Source organism: Ambystoma mexicanum, chromosome 11 (assembly GCF_040938575.1).
Source record: "Ambystoma mexicanum isolate Mex_15411 chromosome 11, UKY_AmexF1_1, whole genome shotgun sequence".
NCBI lineage: Eukaryota > Metazoa > Chordata > Amphibia > Caudata > Ambystomatidae > Ambystoma > Ambystoma mexicanum.
This window is the reverse complement of record NC_090934.1, coordinates 1,095,205,003-1,095,225,676: the sequence shown is the minus strand read 5'-3', so window position 1 is coordinate 1,095,225,676 and position 20,674 is coordinate 1,095,205,003. Positions and strand designations below refer to the sequence as shown.

At 49.4% G+C, this 20,674-nt stretch overlaps 1 protein-coding gene across 17 annotated transcripts in view; it reads left to right on the top strand.

Moving 5' to 3' along the window:
- SLTM (SAFB like transcription modulator) overlaps positions 1 to 20,674 on the top strand; it is a 333,070-nt gene that overhangs the window by 260,730 nt on the left and 51,666 nt on the right. For 6 of the 17 annotated variants that reach the window (XM_069624362.1, XM_069624361.1, XM_069624360.1 and 3 more), the window contains exon 17: positions 15,104 to 15,394. The exons of 6 other annotated variants lie outside the window; for them this stretch is intronic. In XM_069624362.1, the coding sequence (XP_069480463.1) occupies positions 15,104 to 15,394 (291 nt within the window). The remainder of the gene's footprint in view (positions 1 to 15,103; positions 15,395 to 20,674) is intronic. 5 more of the 17 variants (XM_069624367.1, XM_069624366.1, XM_069624365.1 and 2 more) reach the window with 1 other exon arrangement.

Here is a 20,674-nt window from a genome sequence, read left to right as displayed (position 1 = left end):
GTGGCATTGGGCTCTGAAACACGATATATCCATTGTAGTTCATCTTCCAGGAGTAAGGAACGAGCAAGCGGACTCACTCAGCAGAAAAATTGACCAAATACACGAATAAGAGATGGACAGCGTTCAGTTGTCGAAGGTCTCCGCTGGATCTCTTGGCTACGAAAAGAAACAAGTGCGAAATGTATGCCAGCAGGTGGCCACAGGAAGGTTCTCTGGGGGAAGAGTTCTCCTTCCCATGGACGGACAAGTTCCTCTACGCCTTCCACCCGTTCCCTCTTATAAGGAGAACTCTGCAGTGGATACGCAGGTACGTGTCAGGTCATCCTAGTGGCACCGTGTTTGCCGCGGCAGCTGAGGATTTCCAACCTGCTTCACCTGTCAGTGGATCAATCAATAACATTCCCGAAGGTTCCCAATCTCCTGTCCCGGGACGAAGGAACAGTGGCATCACAATCCAGACAGTCTCAATCTCACAGCTTGGCTCCTGACTTTTCGGAATTTGGTGCCTTGAGCATTTCGTCGGATTGTCGGACAATCCTGCAAGCAGCACGAGCCCCTTCCACCAACAAGTCGTATGAGTTTGTGGAGAATGTTCTGTACATGGTGTCGAGGACAGACGGGAGTGCAACCTCTAAGGGTAACTCCAGAATAGCTTCTGCCGTATCTGCTACACCTGGTGAAGAGCGGATTATCTTTCCTCAATAAAGGTACACCTGGCGGCCATCTCTAGGCTCACGAGGAGGCAGTCGTCTCCCTTGTTTAGTGACAGGTTGGTGAAACACTTCATGAGGGGTCTGTTCCGGACGTTCCCTCCAGTTAAACGTTTTCCACCAACGTGGAGTCCTAATGTGGTGCTGGCAGGATTAATCAAAGCACCCTTTGAACCAATGGCCACATCATCGATGAAGTTCTTGTCATGGAAAGTGGCTTTTCTAATAGCTATAACATCGGCTAGGCGGATCTCAGAGTTGCAAGCGTTGGTCGTAGACCCACCGTACCTAAGGGTTTTTTTAAGGACAAAGTGGTTCTGTCACCTAATCTTCGTTTCATTCCAAAGGTTCCTACAGCTTATCATAAACACTCATCCATTGTCCTGCCCACCTTTTTCGCGACCCCCATCATCGGCTGCAGAAAAAGTCCTCCATACCTTGGACGTGAAGAGAGCTCTAAAATGTTACCTTCATCGAACTCAGCAACTTAGATCTATGCAACAACTCTTCGTTGCATATGGTCCGGGGAAAGGAAAAGCAATTTCAAAGCAGGGACTGGCCCGATGGGTCTCGTCGACAATTGCCCTCTGTCTTTCCAAAGCGGGAAAACCGCTACAAGGGCGTCCGAGAGCTCATTCCACAAGGGCAACTTCGTCGACGGCGTTGTGGGCAGGAATCCCGCTGACAAGACATTTGCCAGGCAGCGGCATGGTCAGTGCCTCACGTTTACCCGCCATTACTGCCTCGAACGGCAGCATGCGGACAAGATACAAATGTGAAGAGCAGTCTTACGCCATCCGTTTCAATAAGGTAAGCCCTTTTCAAGAAGGGTCTGTACTTATTTTGACATTTCTGTATATATATATTGCATGTACTGTTGCGTATTTATAAATTAGCATTTTAAGTAAGTGTGATTCGCTATACATATGCTTAGGAGGGTGCCAGATTGCATTCACACCTTTTTTCAGGATCACGGCTGTGCATTCTATTCTAAGCATGTGAATCCATGAAATATCCAATGCTGGAGAAGGGAATAGTTTCATACCTGTAACTCCATTTCTCCAGCATTGGTATCTTTCATGGATTCACATGCGCCCGCCGGCCTCCCCGGAATGCAATCTACTTGTATAACTAGGTTTTCACCCCATTCTGCTTTGGAGGGGTCGAAATCTGAAGGGAGCCGCGGGGGCGGGGCATTTATACCGCTACATCCTAGTGGGGCATGCGTGGGCGGCCCCAAAAAGGACGTAGATAGGACACAAGTGTCGAACATTTTCCTATGGGAAACGGCTTTATAAGTGTACGGAGGGTTCCCAGTCTGTCGACTGGGAATATTCTAAGCATGTGAATCCATGAAAGATACCAATGCTGGAGAAATGGAGTTACAGGTAAACTATTCCCTTCTGGCTTTTGCAATCCATTCTTGTACCTTCTGAATGCGGTTGCCCTTCGGGGATGACTACTGTAAACAGCTGCCCCACACATTACTTTTTACTGCCCTTGATACTGGGAGGCGGGAGCTGGCTTCAGATTGACACAGATGCATATCAAAGGTTGTTGGGTTTTTCTGTCTCCTTTTGTTAACCTCTGCAGCCAGGCCCCATGTGGGCCTGTTTAAAGTATACTCTATTGGCATGCTTATTATGTTTATCAATGCCACCATTCTGCAGGGTTCAACAAAAGGATAGGGCGGATCCATTGAGCCTTTGATGGTTATTACGCTGGCCATGGCAGGAGGAAGATTTTGCCCTCCCCCTTCTGAGATGGTATGGTGTAGTCTTAGCTGTCATATCAACTAAATATGACTGCAGGGACGGCGCATGTACGCCGTGGTCACCCAGAGTACATAGGTTTGTCATGCTATAAGCATAGAAAAATGTGCGGGTTGGCCCCACACATTTTCCAGAGGCTGATCTACCATCATTCAATTTAATGTAACCTTTCCAAAAGGCACAGGTAGACGCGCTCCCACAGTGCGGATGGTTGAATCCCTCACCTTCTGTTTCCAATGCTTTGATTGTGCCATTAAACCACTGACAATCATTGCCCTCATGTCAAGAATAGACTACGCAAACAGCCTCTACCTCGGGATGCCTGAACACCACCTGAAGAAATTACAACGCATCCGAAATGCAGCAGCTAGACTCATCCTCAAACGATCTAGAAGAGATCACATCACTCCAGCCCTGAACATGTTACATTGGCTTCCAATCAAACATTGTATCCTGTTCAAAACAATGTGCATAACACACAGGGCAAACAAAGGACAGGGAGCAGAATTCCTACAAAAGAACATAATCTACAAGCCAACGGGACTCAGATCGAGCGATGAAATCCGCCTGGAACCTAAACCATACGCCAAGAGAAACTAGGGGGCTCTTTCTCCCACCAAGATGCAAAAACCTGCAACAACCTCCTGAAAGGAAGACCACCTCATATTTAGGAAACTACTAAAAACCTGGCTCTTCAACACCTCTGAACCAGACAGACAACAAACAATCAAACGGGAAATACAAAATAACAGGCTGACAATCCATGACTGCACTGACAACACCTAGAACTGGCTACGAGCAACTCGAACAAGAGATAATGCTAGGTGGAACAGACCACGAGCGACAACCCTATCGGGACAGACCAATAGCAAACAAGCCGAACACAAGGCACAACCACCAACCTTACCCACCCAGACAGGGAGTTTGGTACAGGCGTAGGTTGCAAGTAGATTAATCAGAGAGGGCTACTTTGCACCAACCACAAACTGGGATGTAGGGGTTGGCCAAAAAAACCAAACTAAGATAGCAATGCTAAGACTAGCTAACTCAACATGAGATGAGAAAGCCTTATCATGCTGAAACTAGATAACTGAAAGGAACACAACCGTGTCTAAATCCTGAAAGACACACAAAAGGAGTGTGCGTTTCTTGGGACAAGGCTACTAACCAACCCTACAGAAACTTATAACACCTCACACCCTAACTAAACACACCCCTCTTAAACCGCAGCAACCTACATGCACTTCACCACACTGCAACAAACACACCACAGACTCGCACACGACAGACTGATTGGATACCAGAACAAAAAGCTCAGCAAACGGTGTTAACCGAACTGAAGTTGCCAACAGTAAATCACAGCTCTCGTTCCTTTTGAAACTTTGTCCTACTAACCCACCCTAACCTACCCCCCAGTTTTTTTTTCCAGTTCTGCCAGAGCGCCAGGGGACCACTCCGGTGGTATTGTGCGGTACAAATATCCTTTAACATTAACATGTTGAGCAGTGAGATGGGCCTGTAGGAGGCATACTACCTTGCGTCTTTTTCAGGTTTCAGTAAGAGTGTGGTTGAGGATCTGCATTGATGATGGTATTGCGCTGAGTGATGAAAAGAGTTAGAGGGCTGGAATGTGGGGACGGGGGGGGTTCTAGGAGATGGTAGTGCTTGTAGAATCCAGTTTTGAACTCTTGGCTATTAAGTTTAAAGATTTGATTACAGAGTCTACTTCCTCACTAGTGATTGAGGAGTCTAAGGTTTCCCAGTCAACCTCTGTGAGGTGTGGGAGGGTTGCGCCTTCAATGCAAAATGCCTGTTGTGGGGGGGGGGGGGGGGTGCTGTCATGGTTAGGTGGGCTGCCACCAGCTGCATCTTGGCATCTTCCACATATTGGAGGCTCACCTGTGGGCCTGTTATTAAATTTCACTGCTTTACTTTTGCAAATTTTTTTGACCCAAGAGTTTAGCTATGTTTATGGCATAGTAACTGTTTGGTTTTGGCCAGGGAGTGGGCTGGCTCTTCAGTGTAATGGGCTTCCAATTTGTTTCGGGGCAACCTGCAAGGAACGATTGTTTCCCTACTGCAACTTCCTTCTCTACCCGGGTTCGGGCCTCAAATAGAAAGCAGCTTGGGCTAGACGGTACCCTCATCAGCCTTCATGGCATTCAATGTGGTTGTGAAATAAGTACATTCTGTGGGGTTCTCCTGTAAATTGGCCTGATTAGCTTTGGTTACAGCATCAAGGCCATGTTTTTCCGGATCGGGACATATAGGCACCATTGGCATCAGTGGGGTGGGGTGGGGTTTGGGCGGAGGAGTTACCGGTCTTGAAACTGGGATGTTAACAGAACTGGAGCATGGTCAGATAATCTGTTTCATAACCACCTGTTAGGCAAGATTGTATGTAGTAACACTGTCGGACAAGCCATGTCCTCTCAGTAATGGGTAACCCACCTATTGGTATAGGTCTGTACTACACAAGTTTGTAGTGACTAAGCAGCTGACTTATCTCAAGGGGGGGGGCAAATGTGAGCCCTCGAGATTTAACACTAAGATTCACAATTACAAGTATTCAATTAACACTTGTACTCAAGGTTTTCTAGTAAAATAAATATTTAACTGCCAGTTTTAAATAAGCTTGTTTTAAAAAGGGAAATATGCAACAATAAAAATACACGTCACAACTTATTCAGATTTAAGATCAGCAAGTAGATGCCCTTTTGGGATGTCTCTCACGTGCGCACTACCTACACCCTGAGGTGACTTCAATTACTAGTACACTGTGGACATTGATATATCACTTTTTACACTTAATACTGAGTTTGTGGAAAGGGTCATGGTAGAAAAAAGGTTAACAGGTTCTTTCAGAGAATGTGGATCTCCCAATGAAGTGTAAGTTGGTCCTTTCCCTGCAATAAAAGTTAAACCTGCACACCTGTCCCACTATGAGGGACAGTTAAAACCAAAGTCGGTGGGTCAGAAGAGTCTGCAGGGAGCCAGGACAGCCAAAGTCAATTTGAGCAATGTCTAGGGAGGCGAGGCACTTCTTTAGTTAGCACAAAAGTCTTGCACAATGTTTTAAGTTTGTAGAAAAATAATCACTGTAGGGCCACAAGCTGTTAGGTGTGTGCAGGGCAAAGCTGCAAGCAACTCAACTGCAAGTCTCCAGTGAGAGCAAGCAAGCTATAGACTAGAGGTAAATACTCCTTAGTAGAGACAGTACCTTAGGTTGGAAGAAGAGGATCCAGCTGGCTTCTGTTCCGGTTGCAGTCCTGCAGATCCTGGGCCTTAGTCGTGGAGACGAGGGAGGACATCTGGAGTACTCCTGCATTGCAGTCCAGAGGTCAACGGCGCCTACGGGCTCTTTCCAATTCTGCGGCACTGTTTCAGCTACTGGTTGTTAGGCGAGATTCTATCAAGTACCCTGTGAGACTGCACCAGCCTTCTCCTCTTGGCAATAGTTAACTTAACCTTTGGTATAAGCATGTACTACACAAGTTGGTAGTCACTGAGCAGCCAGGCTCATCTCAAGAGGGGTCAATGTGAGCTGACAGGTTGTAAGTTTCACAGCGGCAGTTATTCAAATAAACACTTACGCTCAAGGTTTCTTGATTAAACAATTATTTGTCAGTTGTATAAGGCTTCCTTAGAAGGGAGAAAAATATGCAACACTTAAAATATACTTCAAAACACACTTAGTTTCTCTAAATCAGATTATACCCCTTGGGAATGGCACCCAGACGCTTCCTACACCCTCAGAGTTCAATAGCTAGGACACTGTGGACATTGATTAATTACTGTTCTATTTAGAGCAATACTGAGTTTGGTGCAAAAGATTAGATGTGAGAATAAAACAAAGGATAACCATTCATAAACTGGTAAGTACTTTTTGAACCCTCCGATGCAACCCTTTCCTGGGGGGAAAAGGCTAAAGCACATTGTCTGAGGTGAGTCTCTCAGGGAGCCAGGACAGCCAGTGTTGAGCAAAGTCTAGAGGAGCTGAAGATCTTCTTGCAGGTAACTAAGTCTTGTACAATGTTTTTAGAAAAGTTTGTAGAATCGAAATCACTCAAGGGCCACAAGCTGGGAGGCTTGTGAGGGGCAAATCTGCCAGAAACTCTGCAAAAGGGGCAACCAAGACTGGTCTCAACTGAGAGCTAGTAACGCTACACAGTAAGAGGTAAGCAACCCCTTGCTTTACAGTAACTTTTGGTTTGAAGAACTTGACTTCAGCTGCTACTGTTCTGTTGTAGGTCTGCAGATCCGGTGTTCCTGGGCTTCAGTCGTAGGGACAAGAGGAAGGACATCTGGGGACTCCTACACTACACATTGAAGGTCAGTGGCAGCAGTGGGTGAACTTCAGATCGGCGTCACTTCTCAGTTTCAGCTCCTTGCATCTCTCGCAAATAGCACCACCGCAGTTCTAGGATACCTTGTTGGACTTTCCTCGCATCTGGGGTCCATCACTCTGTTGAGGTGGCTCAGGCTTGGTCAGTCCTGCTTCATGGGAGTCTGGATGATCTTCCTGGAGCTCGGGTCCGACTTAAAACGACTCTATTCTGGTGGTCCTCTCCCAGGCAATCTGTTCCTGCAGCAGCAATTGAACTACAGCCAGCGCCGAGAGGATGTCCAGACAAGTTCGTTTTGGGGTTGAGTGGTCCCACCAACTCAAAGGGAGAAGTTATCCTTGCAGTGGCTTCTCGGTCGATACGAATTTGGAGTTTCAGCACGCAAGTAGGGCTTCACCAGGCAAACCAACGTTCCAGGAGTTGCAGCAGGCATCCTCTTAAAGTTCTTCTTCAGTTCCTTCGTCCAGTGGTCGACTCTGCAGTCCAAGCCAAAAGCCTCTCCTTTCATGCAGGTTTCTCCCATTCATGCCAGCCTAGCTGTCAGTCACCCAGTATGGTGGCTGTCCTTGCCGGACAGTCAGCCAGCCAATCACTACAGAGCGCATTTGTGTCTCCTAGGAGACTAGGCACAGGGAGTTTTGGGCACCTCCCTCACTTCCTGCCCACCCCAGACACCCTGGAGCCAGAGGCGGGCTTTACTCGTGAATCTTGGCAAAGCGAACAATGGGACCAAACCTGGTTTGGCGCACAGAGCACATCTCAAGGACCTTTGCACAAAGAAATGGTGAAAAAAGACCACGGCCATTTTGACAAAAATGGCCCCTTGGGTGCTTTACTGCAGCTGGGAACGCAGCCCGTGGTAAATGCACACCACAGTATTTAAAACTAAACGACTGCCACCAGCCATTCAGTGAGAAAAGGGTAACAAATGTTACATGAGTAGCTAGACAAAATGGGATACCAAGTAACGCCTCCAGCACCCTATTGTAAGATGGCGTGTGCTTGGCCTAGAAAATTACAAATGTAAGTAAAGTCAATTTCACTTTACTGCTCTGGGAAACGGTAGTTTATCCCAGAGAAGGTATTTAAACCTTTGGGAAATTTGAGACTTCCCTGTGCCACTTCACCGAAGGTGCTGTGACACAATGTAAAAGATGCCTATGGAGTTTCAGGCTCCATAACCAAAAGAAAAGAAATGCAAAGCTCAGAAATCGCACTAAAATACATGAGTGGGGGAAAAAAGGGACATCGCGCTCTCCAGTTCAAAAAATGTAAGTCCTTAAAATCCTGCAAAGTTGCTGGGCGTCTCAAAGGTGGAGGAAATTAACACATTTCTGAGAATTCTCCCTAAGACCATGTTGGAGAAGGAACGAGTTACTTAGTGTAACTGTTATCCAGCATGGGTCTGGCATGGATTTGCATGCTAACCCTCCCGCCTATACCTCTGCAGCTCTTCTCTTGGTCCTACTGCCACTTTGCATGCTACCAAATCTGAAGAAGGCTTCCGGACTGGCTTGGTAGAGGGCAGTCATTGGCTGGGGGCAGTATGACCCAGAGATCAGTGATTGGTTGTTAGGAGAAAGACAGTTCAGAAATGAAACTGATTTCTTTTCTTTTACCTTGGATTCCCAACCTGACTGGGAATATTCATGAGCATGTAAATCCATGCTGGAGAACAGTTACAGGTAAGTAATCTGTTCCATTCATGGCAAACTGCAGGTTCAGTATACTTTACTACAGCCCTTTCTCCCTCCTAAGGTGTAAGCCTGTCTGCTCCATCTACGCTACCATATACTCGCTACCATATACTCTGGTACAGCCTTTTACTAAGAGTGGAGCCTTGTACTATGTCAGTTGAATGGTTTTACTAAGCCCATAGAACAGTTTTTCTGAAGTCTAACAGGGCGTTGCGTGGAGGTGGAAGAAGCCGCTTTGCAACAGGCTCCAGTCTGTCCCCATTCCATGGGACATCAGTTTGCAGGAAAGGCAGGGGGACTCTGGACTAAGTGCAATTGTAACTCCTTTCCAAACCCGCTGGAAAAGGGGGCAGAACAGGTCATTAGTGTAAAAAATAATTTGCTTGATGGGGATTTGGGGGTGGGTGGGAGTCAGCCTGCAGATGTGTGGGACCAAACTCCCTTGGCCCCTCACCCTTGAATACTGTTTAGGACTCCTCATGCCCTAGTCCTTCCTCTCTTCTTCCTAACGCCCTCCCAGCTGTCCCCCCTGTATGCATATTGCAACCCTCATGGTGTAAAAAACTGGGAAAGAGAGTGATGCAATGCCAGGGCTGGGCACTTAAAGGATGGCAGTGTTCACAGAACCCAATTTTCTCCAGTATAGGGTCTGGCATGGATTCACATGCTCATGGGAATCCTCGGTACTGAAAAAAATCAAGTTTTAGTTTCGTATCTGAACTGTCTTTTTTGCTAATAACTAATCACTGGTCTCTGGGTCATACTGCCCCAGCCAATGACTGCCCTCTTCCTAAACCCCTCCTCTGGCAACCATCTTCAGATTTTTACTGCACGTTCAAGTGTTGAGTCCTCGAGCTTTTACTGCGTATTGTTTTCAGTTTTCTCAATTTTTCAGTCAATTGAGCCTCAAGCTCCACCGATTCGTCATCCAATTAACGGGGCCTGTATTCATAAGCTTCTACGCCCCTCAAGGGCAATTTTTCGTCAAACTTCACTTCATGGAGGATTCCAGAAGATTCTTAAGGCCTACCCCGTGTGGGCATGGCCGAAGATGAGGGAGACTCAACGCCTCTGTTCAGGATCTGCCCAGGATGTGGACTACGGAATGTTTTCCTGGAGGATGGGCACACCTGGTGCCTCGCTCGGTGGCTGGAGACAAAGAACCCAGCAGCAGGTGGGCCCCGGCAACCTACTTCTCCCAAGAGGAAATCTGAGCAGTCTTCTAAGACTATTCTGGGTGCTCTGGCTAAGGGGGGCCCAACAGAAGGCAAATCACTGCAAGTCTGCAGGCACAGGGAGAGCTGTTGGTACGGGCTCCGCGGCAGCCAGGCTGGGTGCAGCATCGCCGATGCCATCAACCACGAGCCAGCGCTCCGGCTCAGTGAAGAAAAGTCGTAGCAACTGGATAAGCTTTGGGAGAAGGCCCGATCGACTCCGACAGAGAAAGCCAAGGGGAAGCAAGGCGCCGACCCCCTCACCCCCACAGTGAAGGCCTCAGTGTAGTGGCGTCCCTGGTGAAAGCCGCAGATGCAGGTTCCCTGGAGACATCCACCAAGACAAGGGAATCTTCATTCGTGCCCATTGTGAAGACGCTGATCATTTCCTTGAGACCGTCACCCCTGGCCGAGAAGTGGCGGGGGGGTGCAGTGGTCCAGCTAGATTCAGGTATCGAAGGACCCTGACGAGGCTGATGCAGAGAACGAGGGAATCGACTAGAAACGGCAGTGTGGGGAGGGACCGGACGACACTCGCCTCTCAACTGCCTCACCACAAACGGACAGATCGGAGGACATCCTACAAGCTCTGCACGGAGATACAGACAAGGATGCCCACGCCAACAGGCGACCTGGCACCTGGACCATCAAAGGATCCACCAACTAAGAGGAGACAAGTCCATCCTCCTCCACCGTACAATCCCTCCCCTCCCCTCTGCCGAGGGACGAGACAGAGCCTGATACAGCGACAACTGGTACAGACAGAACAGATCTCCCGTCAGCGGTACCCAGGGCTTCTCTCCACCCCCCTGCCCCCCCCAATGAGATCGGATGCTTCCACAACATGATCACTAGGACTTCTGAGCTGTTTCAGCTCAACCCAGAGGAAAAGGAGGGTTTCCTTTAGCAGTGACGAGAGGCCAGGGGGAAGACTGTGCTCTCGATCCCGCTGTTGGACGATATTTGGGACGAAGGGCTGTCCCTCCTGAAGAACCAGTCCTTCGACCTCGGCAAAGGGAGACGGGTACGAGAAGAAATGCTGGGTTCCAGACTGCACGGAAGTGCCTCAGTGCAGCCATCCCCGGACTCGGTGGCGGCCAGGAAGAAATCTGCAGGGTCGATGGCATAGACTTCCACTTCCCCACTGGACGGCGAGGGAAAGGGGCTAGACGCCATGGGAAGAAGTCATCTCAGCTGCGACTACCGTTAAGGCAGCCAACGCTCTTGCCATCGTGGCTCGCTACGACAGGGAGCTGTGGTTTAAAATCGCCCCTGTCCTGGTCTTCCTTCCAGACAAGGTGTAGGCCCTTAATCCTACAAGAAGGCGAGGTGGCTTTGGACCAGGCCATCACGATGGCCTCAGACATCGCCGACACCAGGTTCCGCCAGATGGGCAACAGTTTGCCTTTGCTGGCGTGGTTGGCTCAAGGCCACCAACTTCCGTCAGGATGTCAGACGAGGGTATTGGACATGCCCTTCGACGGGGACAACTTGTTCGGCAAGGCGGTGAGCGAGTCACAGCAGGCGATCAAGGCAGACTCAGACGGCCCGTGCCTTGGGCACTCTCCAGCAATGATGGCCGTCCTTTCGGGCCTCCGGAGGCAAGTCCCAGGGTGCCTCCGGAGGCAAGTCCCAGGGTGCCTCCAAAGGGTTCGGTGGCCTGTTTTGTCCCAGGAGGCCTACAGAGGCCGCAGGAAATAGTCATTGCCAAGGTGGAACAGAACTGAACCAGCCAAGACGGGCCCCCACACGAGCACCCTGGTGGGAGGCTGTCTGGAGAACTTGGTCGGCGTGTGAAAGTCCATCTCCACTGACCGTTGGCTGCTGGATGCCCGTGCCCACGGACACACCCTGGAGTTCCAAAGGAAGGGTCCCTGTTTTCCACCTGTGGCCAGGAAAGAAAACCACGTTCCACAACTGCTTCTAGAGGTACGAGCAATGCTGAAAAGGGATGCGATAGAACTTGTCCTGAAGAGCCTCTGGGGCGCTGGAGTATATATTTCCTCGTCCGAAAGAAGGCAGCGGTTGGCAGCCCATTCTAGATCTCCGCCGCCTCAACGGATACATCAAGTCCCAGAAGTACCGGATGGTCACCCTTCAGCACGTACTGGGACAGCTGGAGGAAGGAGACTTCCTGTTGTCGCTGGACTTGAAGGATGCTTACTTCCACATCCCCATACACTAGGGAGATCGAAAGTTTCTGTGCTTCGTGGTCCAAAGACAGCACTATCAATTCAAGGCCCTTCCCTTCGGCTTGAAGTCATCTCCAAGGGTCTTCACCAAGTGCCTGGCACCGGTGGCAGCCCTGTGCCTACAGGGGGGGTCCCCTTTAACCCTATCTGGACGATTGGCTCATCTGAGCGAATTCAAGGGAACTCTCCGTCTAACACACAGCGAGGACTGTCCGCCTGCTCACGGAACTGGGGTCCTCGATAAACTCAAGTCCTGCTTGGTGCCATTGCAAGATGCTCTGTTCCTGGGGGCCAGGCTCAACACGGTGGCGCGCCTGGCTTCACCGTCGGAGGACAGAGTAAAAGCCATCCTGGGCAAGGTACAATGTCTGACCATGGAAGTTGCCAGGGTGAGGTCCATAAAGTACCTGCTCGGCATGTCGTCATGCATCTACCTCGTTCAGCTGTGCAGGTTGCGGATGCGGCCGCTGCAGGAGGTCCAACGCCCGTTGGATACAAGTGTCGTGAAGCTTTGAGGACAAGATCGCCCTCAGACATTCCGTGGAGCGATGCGGTGGTGGGGCGCCCACGTGCATCTGGTGGCAGGCACGGACTTTCAGACCCCAGCACATCAGGAGACTGACGAGGGATGGGGCGCACACACCAGAAATCTCCACGCAAGAGGCCTATGGCTCCCGGAGGAGAAATCATTGCACATAAACGTCCTGGAGCTCTGGGCCGTGTTTTGGGACCTCGGGTCCTTCCTTCCCTCCAGGGCAAGGTGGTGCGGGTCTTCACTGACACCACCACCACCATGTTCTACATTCAGAAGCAGGGGGCACCAGATCCCCGGCTCTCCAAAGAAGCGCAGGTTATCTGGGACTGGTCCTTCGGCCAAGGGATTTTCCTGGTACCCTTAATCTGGCATGAGTGAAGAACACTGTTGCCGACTCACTCAGCAGGGAGCTGCGCTCTTGCCACGAGTGGGAGCTTCAGCAGGATCAGGTGGACCTACTGTTACAATGATAGGGCAATCCCCGGATGGCTCTGTTTGCAACGGCAACAAACCCCAAGTGCCGGAGGTTCGCCAGTAGGTTCCCCACCCGGGTGCAGGATGATCCTCATCGTACTGGCGTGGCTAAGGCAGATATGCTACCTGGACCTTCTGGACATGTCGGCGTCCCCTTCAGTCGAGCTTCTGGCAGACGCAGATCTTCTCGCCAGGGAAGGCTGTGTGATTCTGCACCACGACCTTGGGGTCGCGGAACCTGTTCAGTTGAAGGTGAGCCTGGTGAGGTGGTAAGAAATGCTTAATGTTGAGCCTTGCCACCTCCCGTGGTTGCATGTGTACTATGTATGTATTCATGAGCATGTGAATCCATGCCAGACACCATGCTGGAGAAGCAACAAGTTACTTACCTCTAACTGTTCTCCAGCCTGGGTCTGGCATGGATTCACATGCGAACCCTCCCGTCTACCCCTCTGCGGCTCTTCTCTTGATCCTACTGCCACTTTATGCACTACCAAATCTGAAGATGGCTGCCAGAGGGGCTTAGGCAGAGCAGTCATTGGCTGGGGGCAGTATGACTCGGAGACCAGTGATTGGTGGTTAGTAGAAAGACTGCTCATAAACTGACTTTTATTTTTCTTTACTGAGGATTCCCAGCCTGACGGGGAATATGCATGAGCATGTGAATCCATGCCAGACCCATGCTGGAGAACAGTTACAGGTAAGTAACTTGTTCCTGAAGTCCCTTCCAGCATGTCGTGCATGCTATCTCAACTGGTTGTGACGTACTGAGAAGCCAGAACTAGGAGTACCAGAATCCACATGAAGGTAATTTTTTCAAGTTGGGCAGGTTTGTTGACTTCATTTTCTAGTTTTTCCTACTTTGTTTTATCCATGATTACGGCAGCAAAAATCCTTGTACGTCTCAATGGTGGACTTTACTTCACTGTACATGACTTGCAGGAAATGGATTCCTTAAATTGAAGTAAACTATGCATACTTTGTATCTGGCTCTTTTTTCTAATTTTCCCTTTAGTCCAATAATCCTGTGGTTCATTGAACAGAAATTGGGCTAGGGGAGTTTCTGGGAGTAGAGAAAACCAACTGAAGAAGGCAATGCAGAAACTATCTACCTGCACCTTCCTAAAACCATTATCAAGTCACCACATTTTTCAATGACTAGGCCAAACAGTAACTCATGCCTGCATGGACACCTGAAATGGCAGTAGCACCACAAAACCAGGCCATGCATGTCAGAGGAATGTTGGTACCAAAGCAACATGCACCTAAAGAACTGGCCATGTACCTAACCATTGGAGCTCCAAAAATCCCTTGTCCTACCTGAACTAGAGTGACTTGCAGTAACTGAACAACACCTTTTTGTGACTGGACTGATCACCAGCAGTGAAACCTTTGATCAGTACCAGCTACCTCTACAGGTCTTCATTGTCACTGTGCTACTGGACATCAAGCACTTCCACTGTTGACTTCGAACTATGCACAAACCTAAATGTGGCTTGTGTCTGTAAACCTGTGAATAGTTAGGACACAAGATTTGCCTGCATACGAAGAGTCTGATTAATGACAACCATCTTCCTCCTCTGTAACATTGGGCCTTTGCCTAATATTGAGGGTACTGCAACCTTGGGACCAGTATCATGATGAACCAATTGCAGTCCGGTCCCTCGCTTTTTTCATGTCTTTTTTCATTACTCAAAGTTGCTGTGATACAGTTCCCAAAGTGCCTCTGGTTTACAACCTGCCAAATTTAGTATCCAAAAGAACTATGAATGTTACTTATGACCTTAACGGGCAAAGTCTTAACTCTGAAAACAATTCTTACTGTAACAGAAGATGAATTGGTATATTAGAAATTCAAGTGTGGACACTGCCTGCTTTAACGTTGGAGGTGTCTAAACCTTGCTCCCCTCCTGTGAATTGATGCTACCAATAGGTGAGCCAGGGAAAGCTTGATGAAACCCTGCTATCCAGCTGTGGGAGGCAGTGGCTCACCAGCTGAACACTGGGTCGAAGGAAACTGAACAGTCTACCTTGTAATCTGGTATTGGTTTTAAAATGTCACTCAAACGTTTTTGTACAGCATTTTGGAAACAAAGGACAAATCTGCACTCTTCTGGATGTGTAAACCTTTTTTTCTCATTGTAACTTTTCAAATTTTGCTAGGCGTGAACATTTTGTTGCTCAAAGTGACCCAAAGAAAACAATTTCAAGTGCACGAATAGAGGAAACTGGATTTGAGCAATACAAGAAATCATTCATTTATTCTAGAAATAAAGGTTCTATACCTCAAAGAAATGTTCCTGATGCTGACCGAAGAGCAGTGGTCATTGATCGTGATGACAGAATGAACAGCACAGATGGACTTGGCCGGCACCCCAGGGAGACTGGCTCTTCTCAACGGCATCCACAAAATTGGAAAGCTGAACCTGCCATTGCCATCCAGAAACTGGACAGGTAACGCATTTGATCTCCAGGTGTATATTTGACATGCATCATTCAAAACAACTTCATGTACACAGCCTCACGCAAATTGAGTTGATTTTTGAGAATTATGTATCATTAGCACTCAATCAACATAATTGCCAATGTGAAACCATTCACTGCTCTCGGAAATTGTCTGACGTCTATAGAACCATGCTGCTGCGGGGTGAGTTATTTGGGGCCGGGAACCTCTGTTTACCCACACTGGTAACCAGAGCTAGCCAATTGTGCAAGTCGAAGTTTGTCCTTTTCTAGTATTTACTTGGTTCAGATGTCTATTCCCAGCCATCATTATGCAATCCCCGTAAAGTTAAACTTCTCCACTTGTAAACCATGCTTTAAATGTAAATGTGTCCTTAAGTGCATGGGCTCTTCTTGGATCAGAATTCTTCAGAGATTCCAAGGCCACTTTTTAGGTCCCCTCAACTTCTGAAGTACTCCAACTCTTCTAACCTTTTATACTTTACATACACTTTATGGTATTGCACCACCACCTCACTCTTTCGACACACACACCCACCCCCCCACCCCCTCCCCCCCACCCCCCAGCCTTCCAGAGGCTCCCAATGGTTCTGCGGACTCCATTTTTGCCCTAGGGTGACTAGCCCTATACAGGTTTTAGGTTGTGTTGGTGGCCGCTAGACTTTACTGCACTCGAGGTGCAAGCCATTTTACCACATTGGCAGCCCAATGTACCTTTTTGGTAGCAATCAGTTTTTTAAAGATCCTTCTTTCCATTTTGTTTCAGGGCTTCCTTTTTCTCTGGGTGGCCGAAATATGGGTATTGTGACCCTGTGGGTGTTTTGTGAGCCCACGCTAGCAGCCTCAATATTGGTCCGAGGGATAGTTTAGGCCAGTATAGATCCATGGGCTCTCCCTCACTACTTGGGGGGGGGGGGGGGGGGGGGGGTGCTGTGGCTATATAGCGGTTCCAGTGAAAGGGCTTTTAGGCTTTGCCCTGCCCCTGCTGCCTTGCTTCAGGCACTTGGTGAGGACCGGTACTTGGACCGGTACTTGCTGAAGGAGTTTTCCTGCCCTGAGATTTACTGCACTCTAACTGGTTACCAGACAACACGTCACCCCCGAAAAACGCCTGGACAGCTGATCCGACCTTATTATATGCAATGGGGCCTTATCCAAAACCCTGCTTGTCGAATACCTGAAGGCCCAGCACAGGCAGATCCTATTCTATCTAATATCAAAGGGGACTTGCCCAAAACACACTACTTGATTAGATTGCCCCACAGGAGGTAGCAAGTGTAGTGCGCATTGTTGCATTACGGGGAATAGTATGGTATTGGGTCCCCCCGAGGGAGGGAGCTCCTTAAGACTCTCCTCTTTACCGCTTTCCACCCTTCTCTCCCCTGCTAATCCCACAGTTGCTGTGCTGTGTCCTGGGCCCTTATGCATCCTCAGGTTCTGTCCCTCACCCAAACAGCCCAGCTCTTGTCCATCTACACTTACGCCCTGGTGGCTCGCACTTTGACCCCTTGCGTCTCTAGGCCGTGTAGCACTCAACATTTCTAGCACTTCATCTGTGGCTCATCCATGAGCTCGGACTCCACATCGCTGAGCCCCCCTGCCTTCTTTGCTGCATTTGCACTTTCTGAATACTCACAAGGCATAGGTTTGTCCTGTCCCCCCTCACCCCCCACTGCTCTTGTAGATTGTTTTTAATGTATTTCATTTCACTTGCCCTGTGGGTGCGTTGAAACAGTATTTTCTTATTGTATATGCGCCTAACAAGCAAACCACTAAATATGACCTGTTCTGATGCTTGTTAATCTGCTTAGAATCACATGCTGTGCATATAGTCTGACATTTGGTGTAATAGTGGAGTATTACATCTTACTCTTACGTCCCGTCCCCTTTCCTCAAAACTGCGTGGACGCCCCCTCCTATGGATGGGAGACGGAACCTTTTTCACCAGAAAAACCTTCTTCTCCCTTTAAATTTAGAGGCGCGCTTGGGTGCGGCCTTGGGAGCATTCGCTACCCTGACCCTGCCCAGCAGCGGCACTCCTCAGTCCCCTTTTCCACGTCGGCGGGAACGGGACAATTTCACCAGTGCTCCTGGGTTTGGCCCTGCCATGTAATACCACACGCTCTTCTATCTTTTTCTTTTATCTGTCATTTAAGTACTTGATCCCCCGTGTCACGCTCCTCCCCAGCGCATGTCGACTTTGGGTGGCTTCAGCAGGTGTCCAGCCTACAAGTGGCTCTTCCCCACATCTGACCCACCACACTCTTTGCCTCTGCTGCCTTGGCTTGGACCACAGCTGGGAAGGTTGTACTGTGTGCGACGCATTGACTTCATGCGCACTCAAGAACGGACTAGCTAGGTGGAGAGAGCTCTTCGAAGTTCACCACCAGAGGACCTGAAGAACCTGAAGAACTTTGTCAAGCCGAGATCAAGGCCCAAGGCCCAAGGGAAGGCCACGGTTTTCCATTGTACCCCTCAAGGGCGACTCCTTCCTGAGGAAGCGCCCGAGCAGGAGGAACCCCTCGGGTCTGGTACCAGCACACACCAAGGCTAGCCCAGCTACCGGCCTTATGGCAGAGGGGGTCCTCGGATCCTTCTGTAATCGGTGCTGAGGGACCGCAAGGTTCTTTTACCGGGTGAACACCTGTGGGGGCTACGCCTTAGCATCGGCTCAATGTCTGAGAGGGTGCCTACATACAGCAGCCGAGGGCAGTACGCCTTCCAGGTCTAGATCTGAGATACCAGGTAGGTCTCTTGCTCCACCACCAAGCGTATTGGAGGAGGCTGAACCCAGGGAGCCATGCACCATCGCTGGGCCAGACAACATGGCTCCTCGTCCGATGCCACTCCCAGGAACAGAGCAGGCGGGTGAACAAGTTTCGAGGTGGGATTGGTGTCAACCAGGTACGTGGCCTACAATTTATATATCGGGGGCGGAGGGCATGTTCCCCCTGCTACCTAGGCAGTGTGCTCTGGCCTCAGCAGCCTCAGGCCATTCTGTCAAGATCTCGTGTCACCTCTTCAGCCTCTGAAGATGGGTTCTTTGAAAGGTTCCTTGCGCTGATGCAAACCCCCACACCCCCAAATGGGGGGCCATCCTGCGGGATGCAGTCAAGGACTTTCTTCCTCCAGTCACACCACCAGTGCCTATAGTCATTCCTCTCATGGCTCTGGCTCAACAGGCCTCAGTGCAGCCCCCACTGCCGGCCCCTGCAATGCTGGCTTCCTTGCCAGTTAAGGCAGGGCTTTCCGGTTTGGCTGAATATTTGGGCCTTCCTCGAAGCACGGTAGAGCAGCCCGAAGAGGGGATTTTGGCAGAAGCACTGTAAATCCTGTTGGCTTTTTCAGCCAAACACCCTAAAGGATCAGCAGGCAAAACGCTGGGCCTCTCACGCCATGCACGCCGGACCTCCTTAGACGTAACGGACTCCAGCGAGGGCAGCTACGGGGTCATGAGCAACACCATGGGTGATCAGGATGTATCGGAACCCCAAGTGCAGGCCCCTGACTGAGAACCAGGGCAGCGGTCCTGTGATTAAGAACCCAGGCGGCCAGGGCACACAAACACACATACACCAAGGACATAGTCCACAGCGGACACTTGACGATATCGAGCGTCGAGGCTCATGCAGTCACCGGGATAAAGCCTTGGTTCCTCACTGTCCTCTGGGCCATTGCACATGCTTTCACCTCGTGGAAGTTCCCAAAAACCAAAAGCAATGGTCGGTTCGGACACCGGCATATAAAAAAAGCCATCCTTACTGGCGGCAAAAGGCATTTTGGTGTCTCCTAAATAAAAAATGCTGAAAATACAAGCGCTAATCAAAAAACATGTCGGTGATCACTACTCAAGGCAAGGTTGCCGAAAAAACAACTTCGACGCCTTTGGCCTAAAAAGACACCAAGACAGTTTTCTAACCACAGACAACCTCTCTGGGGCGATGAGCCATAAAGACACCATTCCCTCCATGCCCACCCCTGCTAAGGATGTCAATCACTCACAGGGCCCTGTCATCTCAGGCTTCCCACCCTCGTGTAATTTTACACCAGAACCATTTAATAGAATTTTAGGGAGAATGTCCTGTTTCGTGGACTTCATGGACAAACTCCGACCAATTGACTTTTCTTGGAGGCACCTCACAGCCGGGGGCATCAACCGAGCCACCCCCCTGCCAAAATGTCTCGCCTTGAGCCACAGCCGAGCACCTCTGATGCACTCTGGCCTCAGCATTCCATCGCAGGACTCGTATAACGAGCAAGCAGGGTCTCTGGGACCTCTATGGCCAAGACCAGTTCTATGATGACCTTTACATAGTGCAGTCACCAGACCATCAGGACCAGCCGGCAGCGGTTTTGCCAGTTGTCAACCAACTCCAGGAGATCAAACTGCTAATAAAGGCGGCGCGACATTTCAATATCGACACTCGTACACAGGTCTATAAAGATTTTCTTGAGGATATATGGGGGACAACAAGTCCGCCACCCAATTTATACCTCTCCTACAGTCAGTCCAGAGGTGTATCCAACCATCCCTGCTAAAGCCTAATATTACTCAATCCACAGATAGAAAAGCTATTCAGACTACCATGATTTTTCCTGACCGCGAACACTGGTAGCAAAAAAATCGCGGAGCCATATTTTTCAAGATTGTGCCTTAAGCCCCTTTGTTTAAACTGGTCCCGTTTTCTTTTTTTTCGTCATTTCTTTTTTTGAAAGGTCCTTCTAGATTTTGTCCCTGCACACCGAACCAGGTTTGGTCCCTTTGTTTCTATGCCTTTGGTGGGCTTCAGGACTGAAGACGGCCTCTGCCGTCTGTCAAGGGTGGGAAGGAAGTGAGGGACTGTTTTACCAAGAAAACTTGAGTGTCAGTGAACCACTGATTGTAAGACCTCTGTCATCCTTGTACTGCTCACATTCCCTCTTGAGATGAGCCTGGCTGCTCAGCTTGCTACCACAAAACTGTGTAGTACAGACTTAAACCAAAGGTTGGTTTTGCTTACACCTGTAGTCCTAATTGTATGTGGCGGTCCCACAGGGTACTGCATGCAATTCTGCCTAACAGACAGGACTTGGGAGTAATTAGAAGTTACTGACCGTAGTTCTAACATACTCGTAGTCCCCTTTCCTCATACGTCCCACCACCCCCCCTCCCCCCCCCTAGTAAAACTAGTGTCATTAGGCAATGGTAATATTGTCAACGCGTCAAAGGGGACTGAGCGGCGCCAGTGGGCGTAGTCAAGGGAGCGCATGGTTTCAGGGCCACGCACATCT